This window comes from Plectrocnemia conspersa, unplaced genomic scaffold (assembly GCF_051122295.1).
Source record: "Plectrocnemia conspersa isolate PC_06_02 unplaced genomic scaffold, ASM5112229v1 ptg000009l, whole genome shotgun sequence".
Lineage (NCBI taxonomy): Eukaryota > Metazoa > Arthropoda > Insecta > Trichoptera > Polycentropodidae > Plectrocnemia > Plectrocnemia conspersa.
In genome coordinates, this window is record NW_028277173.1 from 17,653,583 (window position 1) to 17,668,260 (window position 14,678).

Genomic DNA, 14,678 nt, shown 5'->3' on the forward strand with positions numbered 1-14,678 from the left:
TCCTGTGTTGTACGTAGAGCACGAAACAATACATCGTAATTGATTCGTGGGATTCGTGCTCGAACATAAAATGTAATGCGTTACTATTTCATTATTAAAAATATATCATATAGGTAACTAGATACTTATGTACATAAGCAATTACGCAAGCGAAAATAGGCATCGCCATTATTTGTCTCTGGAGAATATTAAAATACCATCGAGCCGATTCGGGTCAGACATCACATTAGCAGACATTGATCAATTTCTATATCCCTTCGCCAAGCGTTCGCGTGATTTTGCAGAAATGCTCAATTATGCTTTAATGGCATCGAGTCAGGTACGTCGGATATGGCGGAACCTATACTTTGTTACGACCGAATCGTTATATTATATACAAATACACGTATTCATCCGCGACTATGAATTATAGAAACCCATTCGTTCATGATAGATTTGTAATTGAGCTCGATGAAACAAAGCGCGGCGTATTGCTAGGAATGTATGTAATACGTAGAATACGGTAGAATTTTCTTATGTAAAAATGTTATGCAATCATAAATTAATTATAATACTTAGTTAAATATTTTACTTTACTTTCACTTAATGTTATAACCCGCACTCAAAGACTCAAATGAGTAACATATAGGATAATTAATTACCCAATATTAAAGGTAACAAAATTTTTTCAAACTGATGCGTATAATACACACTAACCAAGAATTTAGCGTATAGATTAGTTGTTCAAGTTATTACTAGTAATTTAAAATAATATTGGAAGGCTTGGATCTCTCTCTGATAGACACTGCTCTTATAGATCTAAACTTTTGAAAGATGCACTTCAATACTTATAGGATATGCATTATTTAATAGAGAAACGGTTCAAACATGATATTTTCTTTCGGGCGAAATATAATACATCGGAATTGCGATTAGAGATTATTACAAAAACATGTCATGTCAACTTTCACAGGCAATTATAAATTATAATTGTATAATTAATACACCGGCTAGTTAGTGATATGCATTCTTTGTGAAGATCCTCTCAGTTATCTGCCAAGTATTTATGAACAATTTTCAAGAATTTTGAAAGGTTTATAATGTCTTAAAATAGAAGCTGTTAATAATTGCCTTTAAGATGAAGTAACTTTAAATAAAAAAATAAAATTTAAGTTCTATTGAAAAAAATATTAGAAAAATAGATTTCTTGTATAGGATGAGAGTATAAAACAAACTACAACTTACATTGCCCCACTTTATTATTGTGCAACAATATTACATATATTTAATAAATTAGATAAGATGATGTAGTAAATAATACAAAAGGGAAATAAGAGTAGTTTTAAATAAAAATATATTTATTAGTTGTAGAAGTGATTGAAATGTTGGAGTGGTTATATATTTGATGTCTTTCGTTAATTTATTTTTATTATTAATTTATGTATTTATTTTTTGAGTGTCATATGAGCCGACCTTGGCGGGAAGTGTGAGAATGCTCTGAATTAAGTGAGCCGAATCGGGTGTTAGATATGCCAATGGGTTAAGAAATATTGAAGATGAATGTTTTAGTATTTATATATTAAAAGTTATGATTTAGTATTAGAAATAGAGATAATTTAACAATAGATAGGTATAAGAAAATGAGTATGGCTAGGGAAATATTGTACGGAGGTGTAAATTTATAAATTATAATCCCTAGGGCAATACGCAAAAATAAAAATTAAGAAATAGATTTCAATAAAAAAAGTTTTTTTTATATTCTATTTATGTAATGTTTTCATTATATTTGTTTAGTGTATAAAGATTTAGTTATATTAAATATTAAAATAAAATAAATAATAAATTTTGTATATGTATATAATAGTTTTGAGCACTCTTAGTACTTTTGGTTGAAATACAGGAGAACTGTGTGTAGAAATTATCAAAAAATATTTAGTTGTGTCCAAAGCGACCTATGAAATTAGATTATTTAATTATTATTAGATTTATTTAAAATAAAATTTAAGGATATATGAAAAGATAACCTTTTCCTAATATTTATAATAAAAAATGAAAAACACAAACATGTTTTTGTAAATTTTGCAAAGTATATAAATAAATATTATTTATAAAATCAGTTTGAGGATCACTTTTATCAATGACAACAAATAGAGTAGTAAAATATGTAATTTATTTCATTATTAAATGATAAAAATATATATTTATATGAAGCTAGTCGCAAGTGAAATAATAAACATATTTTAATTGTCTAACATTTATTTATTAATTATTTTTTAATACTCTTTAAGAACTATGTTTAATATAAAATAGCGTACCCTGGTTTTTGGAAATATAGTATAAATAATCGATTGGACAGATATTATAGGTCAAAATATTTAGATTATTAATTTTTTAATTTGCTAATTTATAAGAAATAATTTATATTTTCTAATGGTAAAATAAATATTTTAGCAAAGACATAAAAAATAGGTACTTTAGATATTTATGTATATTTTTATAATTAAAAACATTAAGGTAATAACTTACTATTTACAATATTTACGAATAATTTATAAATTAATCCACACATGAATAATATTACAGCTCTATTCTATAATAACATAGACATTTTAGAATCTTATAAAAATATCTGGTTTTGATAATTTACTGATCATTGCAAATCTCACAAATTACGTCGACAAATTGCTGATTGTAAGCTGTAATAAAAGTCTATAATTATTAAAATAGAAGTCACTTATTTATAGACTGATTTCATTTTGGTGCCTCACTACTTATTTGTAGTTGTTGCTTGTGTTTACTCCGTTGTAACGCATTGGGCTAACGTGTGTTATGTAACAATATATAAAGATACTGAATATGAAGTAATAATAAACGATACTTATCGCCTAGGAAGTTGAAATCCAGTCCTAGCAGACCCCTTGAAAGCCCACGACTACCAGATTTCTGTTAGACGTTGCTATATTATTAATGATACATAGGTGTAATAAAATAGTCTTGGTTCGTTTATATATTAGGGAATTATTAATATTATTTAAAATCATATTTAGTTGAGTAATTTATATGCATCTAATTAAGACATACATAAATCATATCATGACATTATAACGATCGCTAAAATACCAAATACAAATATAACATTCGTAAATTTTATGTTATATAACAGACTTTCGCTGTATATGCCTATACGTATGCAACGTTGAGCGAAACAATAATCTTGCTCAAGCGTTGTAAAGTTCATTGAAAGCTCAGTCTGCTTACCTTGCAAATTAATAGGACGAGTCGGAACGGTGGGGATATTACCTTAATAGTCTGATGTATATCGACCAATCGGCGGCGAGGTGGGAGTGGCTTTATTTCGATTGGTGGGCGGCGGGCTGCGTTGCCATGGAGACGCTACCCTCACCACTATCCAAGCTGCACGTGAACTTTTCACGTTAATCTCGGCATAGACAGATCTTTTGGATCCTTTTATTTTGAAGTAAATTCACCGTGTTATTAATCTGCGTTTTACGTCAAAGGGAAATTGGAAAATTTAATCTGATAGAGAAAGTTACTTTCAGAGCAATTCTAATTGGTTTCTGTAAAAAATATGCGTGTGCTTGTCTATTAAAACGGCGTCGGTTGTTTAATGTAACAGTATTTTAAATGATTAGCGAGATATTTATTTTTGCTTGCCGATTTTCGGCTGCGAGTTTTAGAGAGTCGTGATCGCGTCCCTTATTCTTGCCGTTGCGGCCAGGACGTCAGCGCTTGAGAGTGCATCTATTGCACAAACCATCATATTTGGGATGGTGCGTATATCTTTTAGGTGTGGAACATAACATATTTTGTTGAAATGCTTAATTCTATAATGGCCATCATGATGGTCAGATTTGTAATAAAAAATAAAAATAAATAATGACTACGTTATAAAAAAAATAATAACTAGATATCAACCTAAAAGCAGAAGAGTCGATTAAAACGATGAAAAGTAAAGGGATAAATATTTATTTTATAAATTTACTGCTTTAAGTAAGGCGTGTGTTACAATGTTTCAGACATAAGTCTGATAATTATCAGTAATAATCAGAGTAGCTGATTGCTTTTGATAAAAAGAGCCATAGGTCAAAACATATATTATTAATATATTATTATTATTTCTGATAATATTTTTAAGCCATAAACAATACTAAATATGATATACAGTATTTAGTTTTATTATAGAAATTTGTTATTAGAACTACTAATGTTTCATTCGATCTAATTTAATAATACGTATTTATATTTATGTGTAAAATTTACAAGAAAACTTAAAAATAGTATTACAGTAGAAACAAATATAACATTTATTATTAGAGAGTTTTTAAAAAAAAATGTAAAATAATAAATACGATAACCAATTGTAACATATGTATACTATTTGGTTTATAGTATATCGAGCAAGAATGATATATTAGTGGTATAAGTCGGTAACCAATACCTGAAAGACGTGGGTTCAAATCCCATATGAATTCTAGTGTTTTTAATTTTTTATCGTATCTAGGATATCGGAAATAGTTATAATTTTATAATTACAATCGATCATTATAGATTAGGTTTTTATAGATTTTCTTAATCTCACAGATGAATATTTATAATAAAGTCGAGGTAGTACGTGCACGGTGAGGTATAATATATAGTACGTATCTATTGATTGTAAGCTGTAATAAAAGTATAATAATTAATATCATAGATATCACTGATATAATCGTAAATAACTTTATAGTTGTTAATTGTATCTACTATGTTGTAACGCATATAGACGAGTAGTATGGAAGGAGCTGAAATTCCAGATGGAGCTTTCTGTTTTCAAATTTCAATCGGCTCTGGGAGATCGAAATTAGTAATTACAATATAATTATAGTTCCGACCGATCATCTCAGGTTAGGTTTTCCTTAATTTTCCTAATCTCACGGATGAATATCGTGACGTTTAATTAAATTCGAGTAAGTTTGAACAATTTACGTATTACAAATGGGAATTATGATTTTTTGCAATAAATTACTATGACAAAAATATTTGTCATGTGTGTTTAATTGTTCTCACTCTAAATCATAAATTAATAAACATTTTTAGAAAAAGAAAATATACAATATGATATATTTGTATATTCACATATTTTATAACAATTAAAAAAGTTATGCATGTATATACGAGTTATATGTGGCTGAAGAGCAGAAGAGGAAGGCAGAGATGTATTGCTTGTTTTATTACTATGGATGCCTGGAGTGTTATGATGATTTTTTATAGAGAAGTTTGATGTAATTGAAGCATGTACACTTCATTTTAGGGTTGTTTTAAATTGTTATAATGAAAATAAGTTATTGGTTATGTTAGTTGTTAATAATTATTATAAATAATAAGAAAAGTATTTTTTTTTCTTTTGTTCGAAATATGCATTATTGGTTTTATATGCCTCATCTACGTTACATAGGTAGGGGTGTCCCTCCTCACACATGCTCGCAGACTCCTCCCCCTAGCGTGGGGGTACAGACCGGTCCAACTCCGTCCACTCAGTCAGCTCATTCGTGAACAGCTCGCGCAGGGTCCACGTCATCCACCGAACGCACCGGCAAACTTTTTGACATTCGCTTTTGTTTACGTACCCGATTTCTATATTGTGAATCAATGTGACCCAAAAGTGCGATGGCTACCAAATAACCAATAAGTCCAATCAAACAAAAACTGCCAAAATGTCGTCGATCCACTCGGACGAAGAGCAAGAGGAGATCAACGTCGACACCGACAGCAGATTATCGGGCGGATGCGATCAATCTGACCGTGAATCTGACCGGGAGCGCCCCGGCTCGTACAGTCCTAGGATGTCGCCAGATTTGCACAGGAACCACACCATCAGCCACCAGACCCACCCTTCGCAGATATCACTTCCATTTAGCATATCAAGATTGTTGGGCAAGTCTTTCGATGATGAGAAGATCGCTAGCGTCGGGAGGAGAGGCGTCGATGATTTTATAGATAGGATACAGAGGAGGGATTCGAACGAAGACACTACGGACGAAGAAGGGCGGATGAGGAGCGACAACGAGCATGACAACGAATCGGACGGTGCTAGAGACGATTACAGGAGGTCCTTGTCGAGTGTGGGAAACGACGGGGACGATGTGGCTAGAGACGATTATAGAAAATTGAGGGAGAGTGCCGGTGGTTGCTTCATGGGCGGCGGAGGTGTCGGATACGGTGTGGCCGGACTATACGGATCTGGGGGTGGTGTGCTTAGAGTGCCGGCTCAAAGGGCGCTGGGAGCTCTGGGGGCTCTTCCGTGGGGATTGCCTCTGGACCCGCGACATGCCGCCGCAGCTGCGTTTGCTCATCAAGTTGTCAAGGATAGGCTTAATGGTGAGTAGAAAATTACTATCGTTTGAATAGTTAAATGTTTATGTTTGATTACGATCATCAAAGGTCGATTTTATATGTAAATAATAAATTTAAACAAATAAATATTTAAAGCTTCGGCAATAATATTTGAAATTTCAACAACTTCTATTTGACAGTTTTATAAATATAATTAATAAGAATATTATTGATTAAGTCTCTAGGCTAAAATAGCCATTTTAATTCATGAGAACATTTTTATAAGAGTTGCTTATATTAAAAATATAAATCAGTGGTTAAAAATCATCTTAAATGGATGAACACAATTATAATATGTTAAAAATAACACACTAATGCAAACAACCATTATGTTTAACCTATGTAATATATAGCTAGTTGTTGAAATCTATATACTATATACATATATTTATTGGATTTTAAATGGTAATCAAACACTATATTATTCAAATTCATTGGTCAGATATATTACAACATTTTTTTTTTAAATAAATCTCGAAACTATTTTAAAGACTCACATATACACTTTATTTATAAAAACTAATTGTAAGCTTCATTTATAAATAAAGATTTAATACAGTGTAAAAAAGTAAAAATCTTCTATGGAATGCCATTATTATTATTTTAATTTATTTCATTTATTAATTCCAACGACAAACAGCAACCCTTAAAAATATTACGTTTGATATTTCACTACTATTTTCATTCATTACATCAACTTAAATATTTAGATTTGCGCGGTAGTTGTATTAACAGTTTTAAAACGGTATTATAACAGCAACTTATTAAAAAAATAGTGTGATGTTCTTATTATTTTCATTAAAAAAAATTTCTAGAATGAATGTTCTGCAAAATTTTAGATTAATTATACTCACAAAATAACCATTTTATTTATTAATATTTTAAGGCACATTTGGTTGCGCAGAGATAATATTTTTTATAAACTTTACTTATAATAAAAAATAAATAATAAATGTTTCACATGATTTGACACACCTATAAGAAGCTGAAAATACCATTTATATTTATTTTAACCTAATATTTAGCTGGCTGGCGATATTTACACAGTAGTTGTCTTATGTTTTAAACACTATATTATTACATTATATAGTATTTTATTTAAAAAAAAATCTGAGACTAGATTTTATGTAAAAAAAGGTATATTTTACTCATAAATAATAATTTTCAAATATATTTGATTACTCTTTATTTAATAAATTTTTTTGTTAACCTAACTTGTAAATTAAAATTAAATACAATAGTTGTTGAACGTGTCATGCGGATTACTACAATTATAAAAATATAAAAATAGCATTTAGATTTATTTAATTGATTCATTTGAACTTAATAAATAACTGGTTGTTGATATTTTGGCAGTAGTTGTTTCACCAGGTTTTAAACAGAAATGAAACACAATTTTTTCTTTAATACAAAGTCTTTAAAATTTGTATTTTTTAAAGAACATCTCGAGTATTTTGCTCAAATATTATCTATTATTTTTTTATAGAAAATATTGACGCTTAATTTGCCGGAAAAATTAGTAAATTTTATCTACTAATAGCTATTATAATTCTAATAATCTTGAGATATTTGGTTGCGTAAAAAGAAACTTAATTTGTAAATGAAAATTGAATACAATGGTTAGGATACGTTTTCTATGGATTGCTACAATTAGTGATACAATTATAAAAAGCTAAAAATGGATTTTTTTCATTCATTAATTTTAATCATTAGGTGTCTTCCGTGGTTATAAAATAGTAATCAAGCACAATCTCTTAAAAAATTGTTGGTCTTAAATTTATATTTTTATTCTTTAAAAAAGTATCGAGGCTTAATTTCTATATGATAAAAAATGGTATATGATTGCCAAAATTATTATTACAATTATAAGATGCTAAAAATAAAATTAAAATGCAATTTATTTAGTATTTTTTATCTAACATATAGCTGGTTGTTAATATTAAAACGGTAGTTGTATTTAATAGATTAAAATATCATTTTAATTTTTTTAAAGGAACATCTTGACAATAATTTGTCACAGAAAATGATATATTTCTTTTAAACAGTAATTTATTTTTAACGATTTTAATGTTAATTTAGTTGCGCAGAAAAAATTGTAGAATTTACTTGTAAATAATAATTTAATACAGTGATTATTTAACGTTTCCTATGGATTATTATATTTTTACTTACAATTATAAAAAAAATGAGAATAGCATTTAAATAGATTTGACTAATTCATTTTACCATAATAGTTTATATGGTAGTTGTCTTTATTGCTTTTAAAATGATAAACAAAATACCATTTTTATTGATTTAAAGCTTGCAAGTAATTATACATAATTTTTAATTATTTCTGAAAATTTATATAGCATCTAATATATTCTTACATTACAGGCCGTTGACGCACATATCAGTCGTATATAAAAGTAGCGGCTAAAGGTGTTGATTCACATATGCATCATTTATAATTCTAAAGTCAATGAAACATTAGCGTTATTTATTCTTAAATATAAAAAGTTATACAAAATAATAGATTATTTATACTAGACCACAGATTTCTTGCATTTTTTTATGTATATAAATTTTCAACTAGATTTATAGTATCCATATTTTGTTCTCATGAAACATCATAAATTTCCATTTATTTATTGGCGTGAGGTTAATAATAATAAAATAAGGTTATTTTATCGCTTCCCTTTCTGACTTTTTTGAGTTTTCCCTTTCTGACTTTTACATTACAATCGTGAAATTCTGTTGACAGTTATATATTTTTTCTACATCTTGAATTTTTATCAATCAATTAAAGCAAAAATATATAGAAAAATTTTAGTTTTCAGTTTCATTTTTGTTCAAGCTTTCGTTATAACTAAAAATTAAAATTTGATAACCAGCATCTTGGTTCGCCTGTAATCTTTGGTAATATCAAAATTGAGTACATATATTTAATTCAATTCGTTAAAAATATTTATGTATATCTATAATATTTGATACATATATAATCTTATCCCTCGTGTACAGAGAATGGTGACTCAAATGTCTAGGCATAAGAGTTTTCTCGGGAAACGAATTAGATATAGTGGTTTTCCATAGCTTTCTATAACGCATTTTCATTTTTGATCTTGTGAAGCATCTCTTCTGCATTATCTATTCAGCAATATAGCTACTATTTATGAAATTACATAAATATTTATTTATCAATTGTTGCATATAAATGTTTTTTAATTAATAGGGTTAGTATTTATACATAGATTTCAGGATTTGACAAACATATTTGTACTATAATACAAAAAATGATTATGTCTTAACCTTACTAAAGTATTGATAAAAGTAGTTCGTCTTTTGTGGATTAAAAGATATTTTGCAAAGCATATGTACATAAATTGTATGATAAGGTTTATAAATTAAGGTAATTCCCTATTATTATTATTAATGAATTACTCTAATAATATAAATATGTAACTAAAATAGCAATTACAATTAATTTATTTTAGTAAATCAGACGCGTGCCTTATAAATTTAATGGTATGTATATTATTACGTAGGTTTATATAATTAAATTTATAAAACCAAAAAAGGTTTGTAATGTAAAAAATATTAAAATAAAATAACATGTATTTCTTTAATTAAAATAGGTTAAAAACACATATTATATTTTAATAAATAGTATTATTATTACAGGTAAATTTGGATTTTTTTAAATTATAAAATATAGATTAAAATGGTCGTCGATTTTTTATTAATAAAATATTACAAGTGCCAAGCTTACAAATAATTATTTTATAGGGTTATTATTTAGTATACATATACAAATATTTTATACCGTAATAAAAATATCCTTTAATAAAATTATATCCGATAAAATCAATTACTTTTCAGAGTTGTATGTGGTCAAGTTACTTTGCTTATATCCTTATGTTCTCATTGCATAAACCTGAAATTGTTATGTTTATTATTATTAAGAATTCATTACTTTAATATCTTGTGAAATTAAATCAATAACTATGGTGTTAAATGATCAACTATAGATTTTTTATAAAATATTATTTTGTATGTACCACAAAAGTATTTTGTAATGTCGTTAAACATTTTAATATTAAAAATACGCAATATTTTATAATATACATTTAATAGACTTATAATATACTATGTCATACAGAAAATAATACACCTATACGCAAATTTAATGACACAATTTCGTTCAGAATTAATTGAATCGACGCTAATTCAGTCGGCGTATGGTAATATGTTCAAATCGAATTCCTGTCTCAATTATGGTAATGACAGTAATACATAAATGTGTAATCATCTCTCGTGATACGAATCTATTCACATGCTCGTACACCATTTTGTATTCCATAATCAATTCATGGACGATTTCGAAACGTCAACGTTAGATAATATGGAGCAGTTGGAAATAGCATTGAACGATTATTTATTATTAACGCACGCGAGTAAGCCAACTATATTTTGATAATGTCGAGAAGATAATTAGAATTGATTATATTATTCTAACTGATCGATATGTACATAAGGTTATTTCATTGTTACAGTATCGTACATAAAAAATAGTTGATATAGACAAATTAATTAAGGTTACGATTTAATTACTTACAAGTAATAATTGATCTTGTTTATGGAAATATAATAAGTCTAGTATATCTGATAAGATCAAATTTTGTATTTTCATGTACATAGTTTCATTTTTACATCAGCTTCGTGTCAGATACATCAATTATATATTTCACTTACACGTTTGTATTTTGTTACGTTCGAGTGATATATGAGTCATGATAATGACTATGGTAAAGAATCGATGTTTCACGATTCGTGACACTAATCGGACCCTTTCGGGTCAGAAGTGTATAATAATGTGGTCAATTATCGAAGAAAAATGACGCGATGATCTGGTCTCGGGTCGGAAATGGATTGATTAATGTTTCTTGCGAATTGTGGGCAATAAAAAATATACTGTGTATAAATTTGTGTGGCTGTTAAAAAAATCAACTGTCGTTGATATTTTATTATTATTGCTTTTATTTAATTAAAAATGTTATGAAATAATAAAAAAAATAAGATTGATGGACCATAGTTTAATTACGTTGTCTGGAATGTATAATATAAAATAATTTGCTTATTTTTTAAGTATCTAGTTGCTAAAAGCAGATATGTCTCTTTTTAGTGATATTAAAATTTTTATGTACAAAATACGTATATTTTTATATTTGCTAAAATCAATCAAGCTAAAATTACGCATTAAACAATTTATGATATATGATACTGATAAATATAAAAATTCGTTATACATAAAATATATATGTATTCCTTTAGAAAAAATAGACACTACGAATTAATATTATATTTAAAAATTTATCTTAAGATCTTAGATTATTTTATAGAACGTGTATTAAAAAACATGTTCATTATTGTTCTCCTTGCGAGCAAGAAATGCGAGATTATAAGCGCGTATGTATCAGTATATTAAAATATTTTTAATGTGTTTTAATAGCAAGAAATTAAATGGTTATTTTTTAAAAGTATATATATCATTTTTATATGGTCATATAATAATTATAAATGGTCAGTAACTTTCTAATAAAAAAATTGTCAGTTGAGATCCGATTGCAAAAATTCCAAAAATATTATTTTATTACTTACATATTTATAATATTAGGAATATATGTGTTTTTGTAAAAATCAATTATGGAGACATTTTATTTATTATCTAGCAACACTAACTATTGTCAACATTAAGTCAAAATATAACTAACCATTTAATTTTAAAACTTAACATTCAACATTTAAAAATAGTCCTTTAAATATATACTAACCGATAATTTATTTTATTGCCCATTTATTGAAATTACAGTTCGTTTAATTAAAGTGACGCAAATTTAACAAAAATACTGAGCCAATAAATACAGGAAAATTATATATTAATACATAGCACGTACCATAAGAAACATACCCGTAAATAATTACTACTTAAAATTTATTTAAGTTACTGACCATTTATTAAAACAATCTACCGACTTAAACCAAACAAAAATACTGACCCAATAAATATAATGCGTACCAAATAGTTAAGTTTTTGCCGAACTTACCTTGGTGGCCGGGAGATTTCGCGGAATAATAGCAAAAAATTACCTTTTTTAGTAAATTCCCTATAACTTGTAAACCAAATAATATATTTTATCGAAATTTAATTTGTAGCTTCCTTATGATTTTTTGCATAAATTTATTGTAATTACGTAATTTAACCAGTGTTTTTAAATCTGCGCGCTGCATAATTAAGTGATATAACAAAAAAAAACTTGTTTACAAATATAATATTAAATATTTACTATAAATTACAATCAATGTTATTCTCAAAGGTTAAATCGCCACTACCTGGCCCGTTTTATCAGCTTACCTTGTGCATACCTTTTAAGAATTCATCTATTAGGGTATTTGACACTTTTTTTATTGTGGAATTTCCAAAATTCGGGAATTCCACACAGATAAAAAAATGCATTTTATAATCGAAGTAATGCAATATATTTAGTCTCCTCTAAACTATCGGTCGAAACGTATCGCGAAAATTGCTCTTCTCTCTGTGATGCTTTGTGATTGTGATTTTGATTTAAAAATTTTATTTTCAATCCCGGCAAAATGGACGAAAGAAATTAAGCCTTTTTCGAAAATTTTGAAGACGCGTTGTTTAACGCCCCCAGTGATTGTGAACATAGTGAATTGTGCGAAAGCAATTCTAATTCAAGTGTACGTGAACATAGACCGCGTGTGACAAATTTGCACTCATCCAGTTCATTTTCTTCATAATGACAAATGTTTTTACGACGCCAAAAAATTTAGTGAGTGCAAATTATTATATATTATAAATGGATATTTTTTATAAATCGTTTATACAAAAAATTTTAGAAGCATTTAAACATACATGTTATTAATTTAATTATCACATTTTTAAGCTAATGTGGTGTTCAAAAAAAATCGTGCACTAATCAACGTTGTCAAATTTCAAAAATTTCCTTAATGATTATTTAACTATTTTTGTAAATACGCAATTCACTGTTTTTATTATTATTAATTAACTTTTACTATAAATTATCACTTATTAATATCAGCAACAATAAATAAAAATATAATATTCCATAATGCAAAAAATATGGTCACAGTAAGTGGGAGCGGCTTGGAGAACCGTTACCAAACAACACACTAGCCCAAAAATATTAGAATATAACAAACTAAAATAAGCGACGACTCGTTGCATTGCGACGCAGTGGGATAAAACGACTCTTTTTACGAAAAATTAAAGTAAAATATAATTTATTTTATATTTTATATTAGGTAGAAATAATATACTACCATCTCGCATTATAATATAAGGGTAAACTGTATTGTATCATTGTGTATTTTTAATAAAAGAAGACGCGTGACGCAGGACGCATGGGCGAGTCCTCGGCCGCTGCAAAAGGTTCTCTCAGGACTCGTGGGTGAGTCCTCGGTCGTTAAGCTGTTAATATGAAAACAGAACATTTAATATAAAAAAAAAAAAAAAAAAATTAATGACCGTTACTGACCATTTTCTCACTAAATGTAACTATTGACTATTTAATTAAATTATTGACTCATAAATACAGATAGTATTTAATTTTTTCTTGTTTTTTTTTATATGATGTTTTTTATAATTTAAATATAAATATTGTTAAAATTAACAAATCTAATATTATATACGTATAATATTTTTTAATATTTGAGTTATACTAAAAGTTCATAGATATAAAAACAAAATAAAATCCGACTTACAGTATATTTTAGATTAGGTATTTCGCTTATTAAAAATATCAAAAAGGCGTCGGTAATTTTTTTTATGAAATATGATTTATTAAATATATAACAAAGTTCAAGAATATTCTAAGATCTATAAGAGAAATATATAATTATTGAAAATGAATCAAAGAAATATGTTTTTAGAAAGTATCGTAGAACTAGTTTTTGAAATGATATATAAACAGGCATTAAATAATAACATTTAATGACTCTAAGTCTAGATGCTAACTAAAAAATATGCAGTTTAAGAATATCTATATATATATTTATACAAATATACATTTTTTATAGTGTATGACGATTGTTAAAAACAAACGGATATGCTATTGATATATTTTCATCATAAATAAAAATTTATTAAGCAAAGAAAACCATAATTTATTGTAAAATTACATCTGTAGTATTATCTTATGTCTCGAATTAAATTATAAAAAAATAATATAATATTTTTTCATCAAATTATATTTCCTGTTAATAAATTAATGTCTTCTAGTAATTATATT

General features: G+C 27.1%; 2 protein-coding genes across 2 annotated transcripts in view; both read left to right on the top strand.

Moving 5' to 3' along the window:
• Nucleotides 1-14,678, top strand: part of l(2)k05819 (transmembrane protein 94-like protein l(2)k05819) — a 605,947-nt gene that overhangs the window by 70,616 nt on the left and 520,653 nt on the right. The window lies entirely within an intron of this gene.
• Nucleotides 5,513-14,678, top strand: part of C15 (homeobox protein C15) — a 50,581-nt gene continuing 41,415 nt past the window's right edge. Inside the window, exon 1 of the mRNA XM_088192048.1 lies at nt 5,513-6,354. Within this exon, the coding sequence (XP_088048174.1) occupies nt 5,691-6,354 (664 nt within the window). The 5' untranslated portion in view covers nt 5,513-5,690. The remainder of the gene's footprint in view (nt 6,355-14,678) is intronic.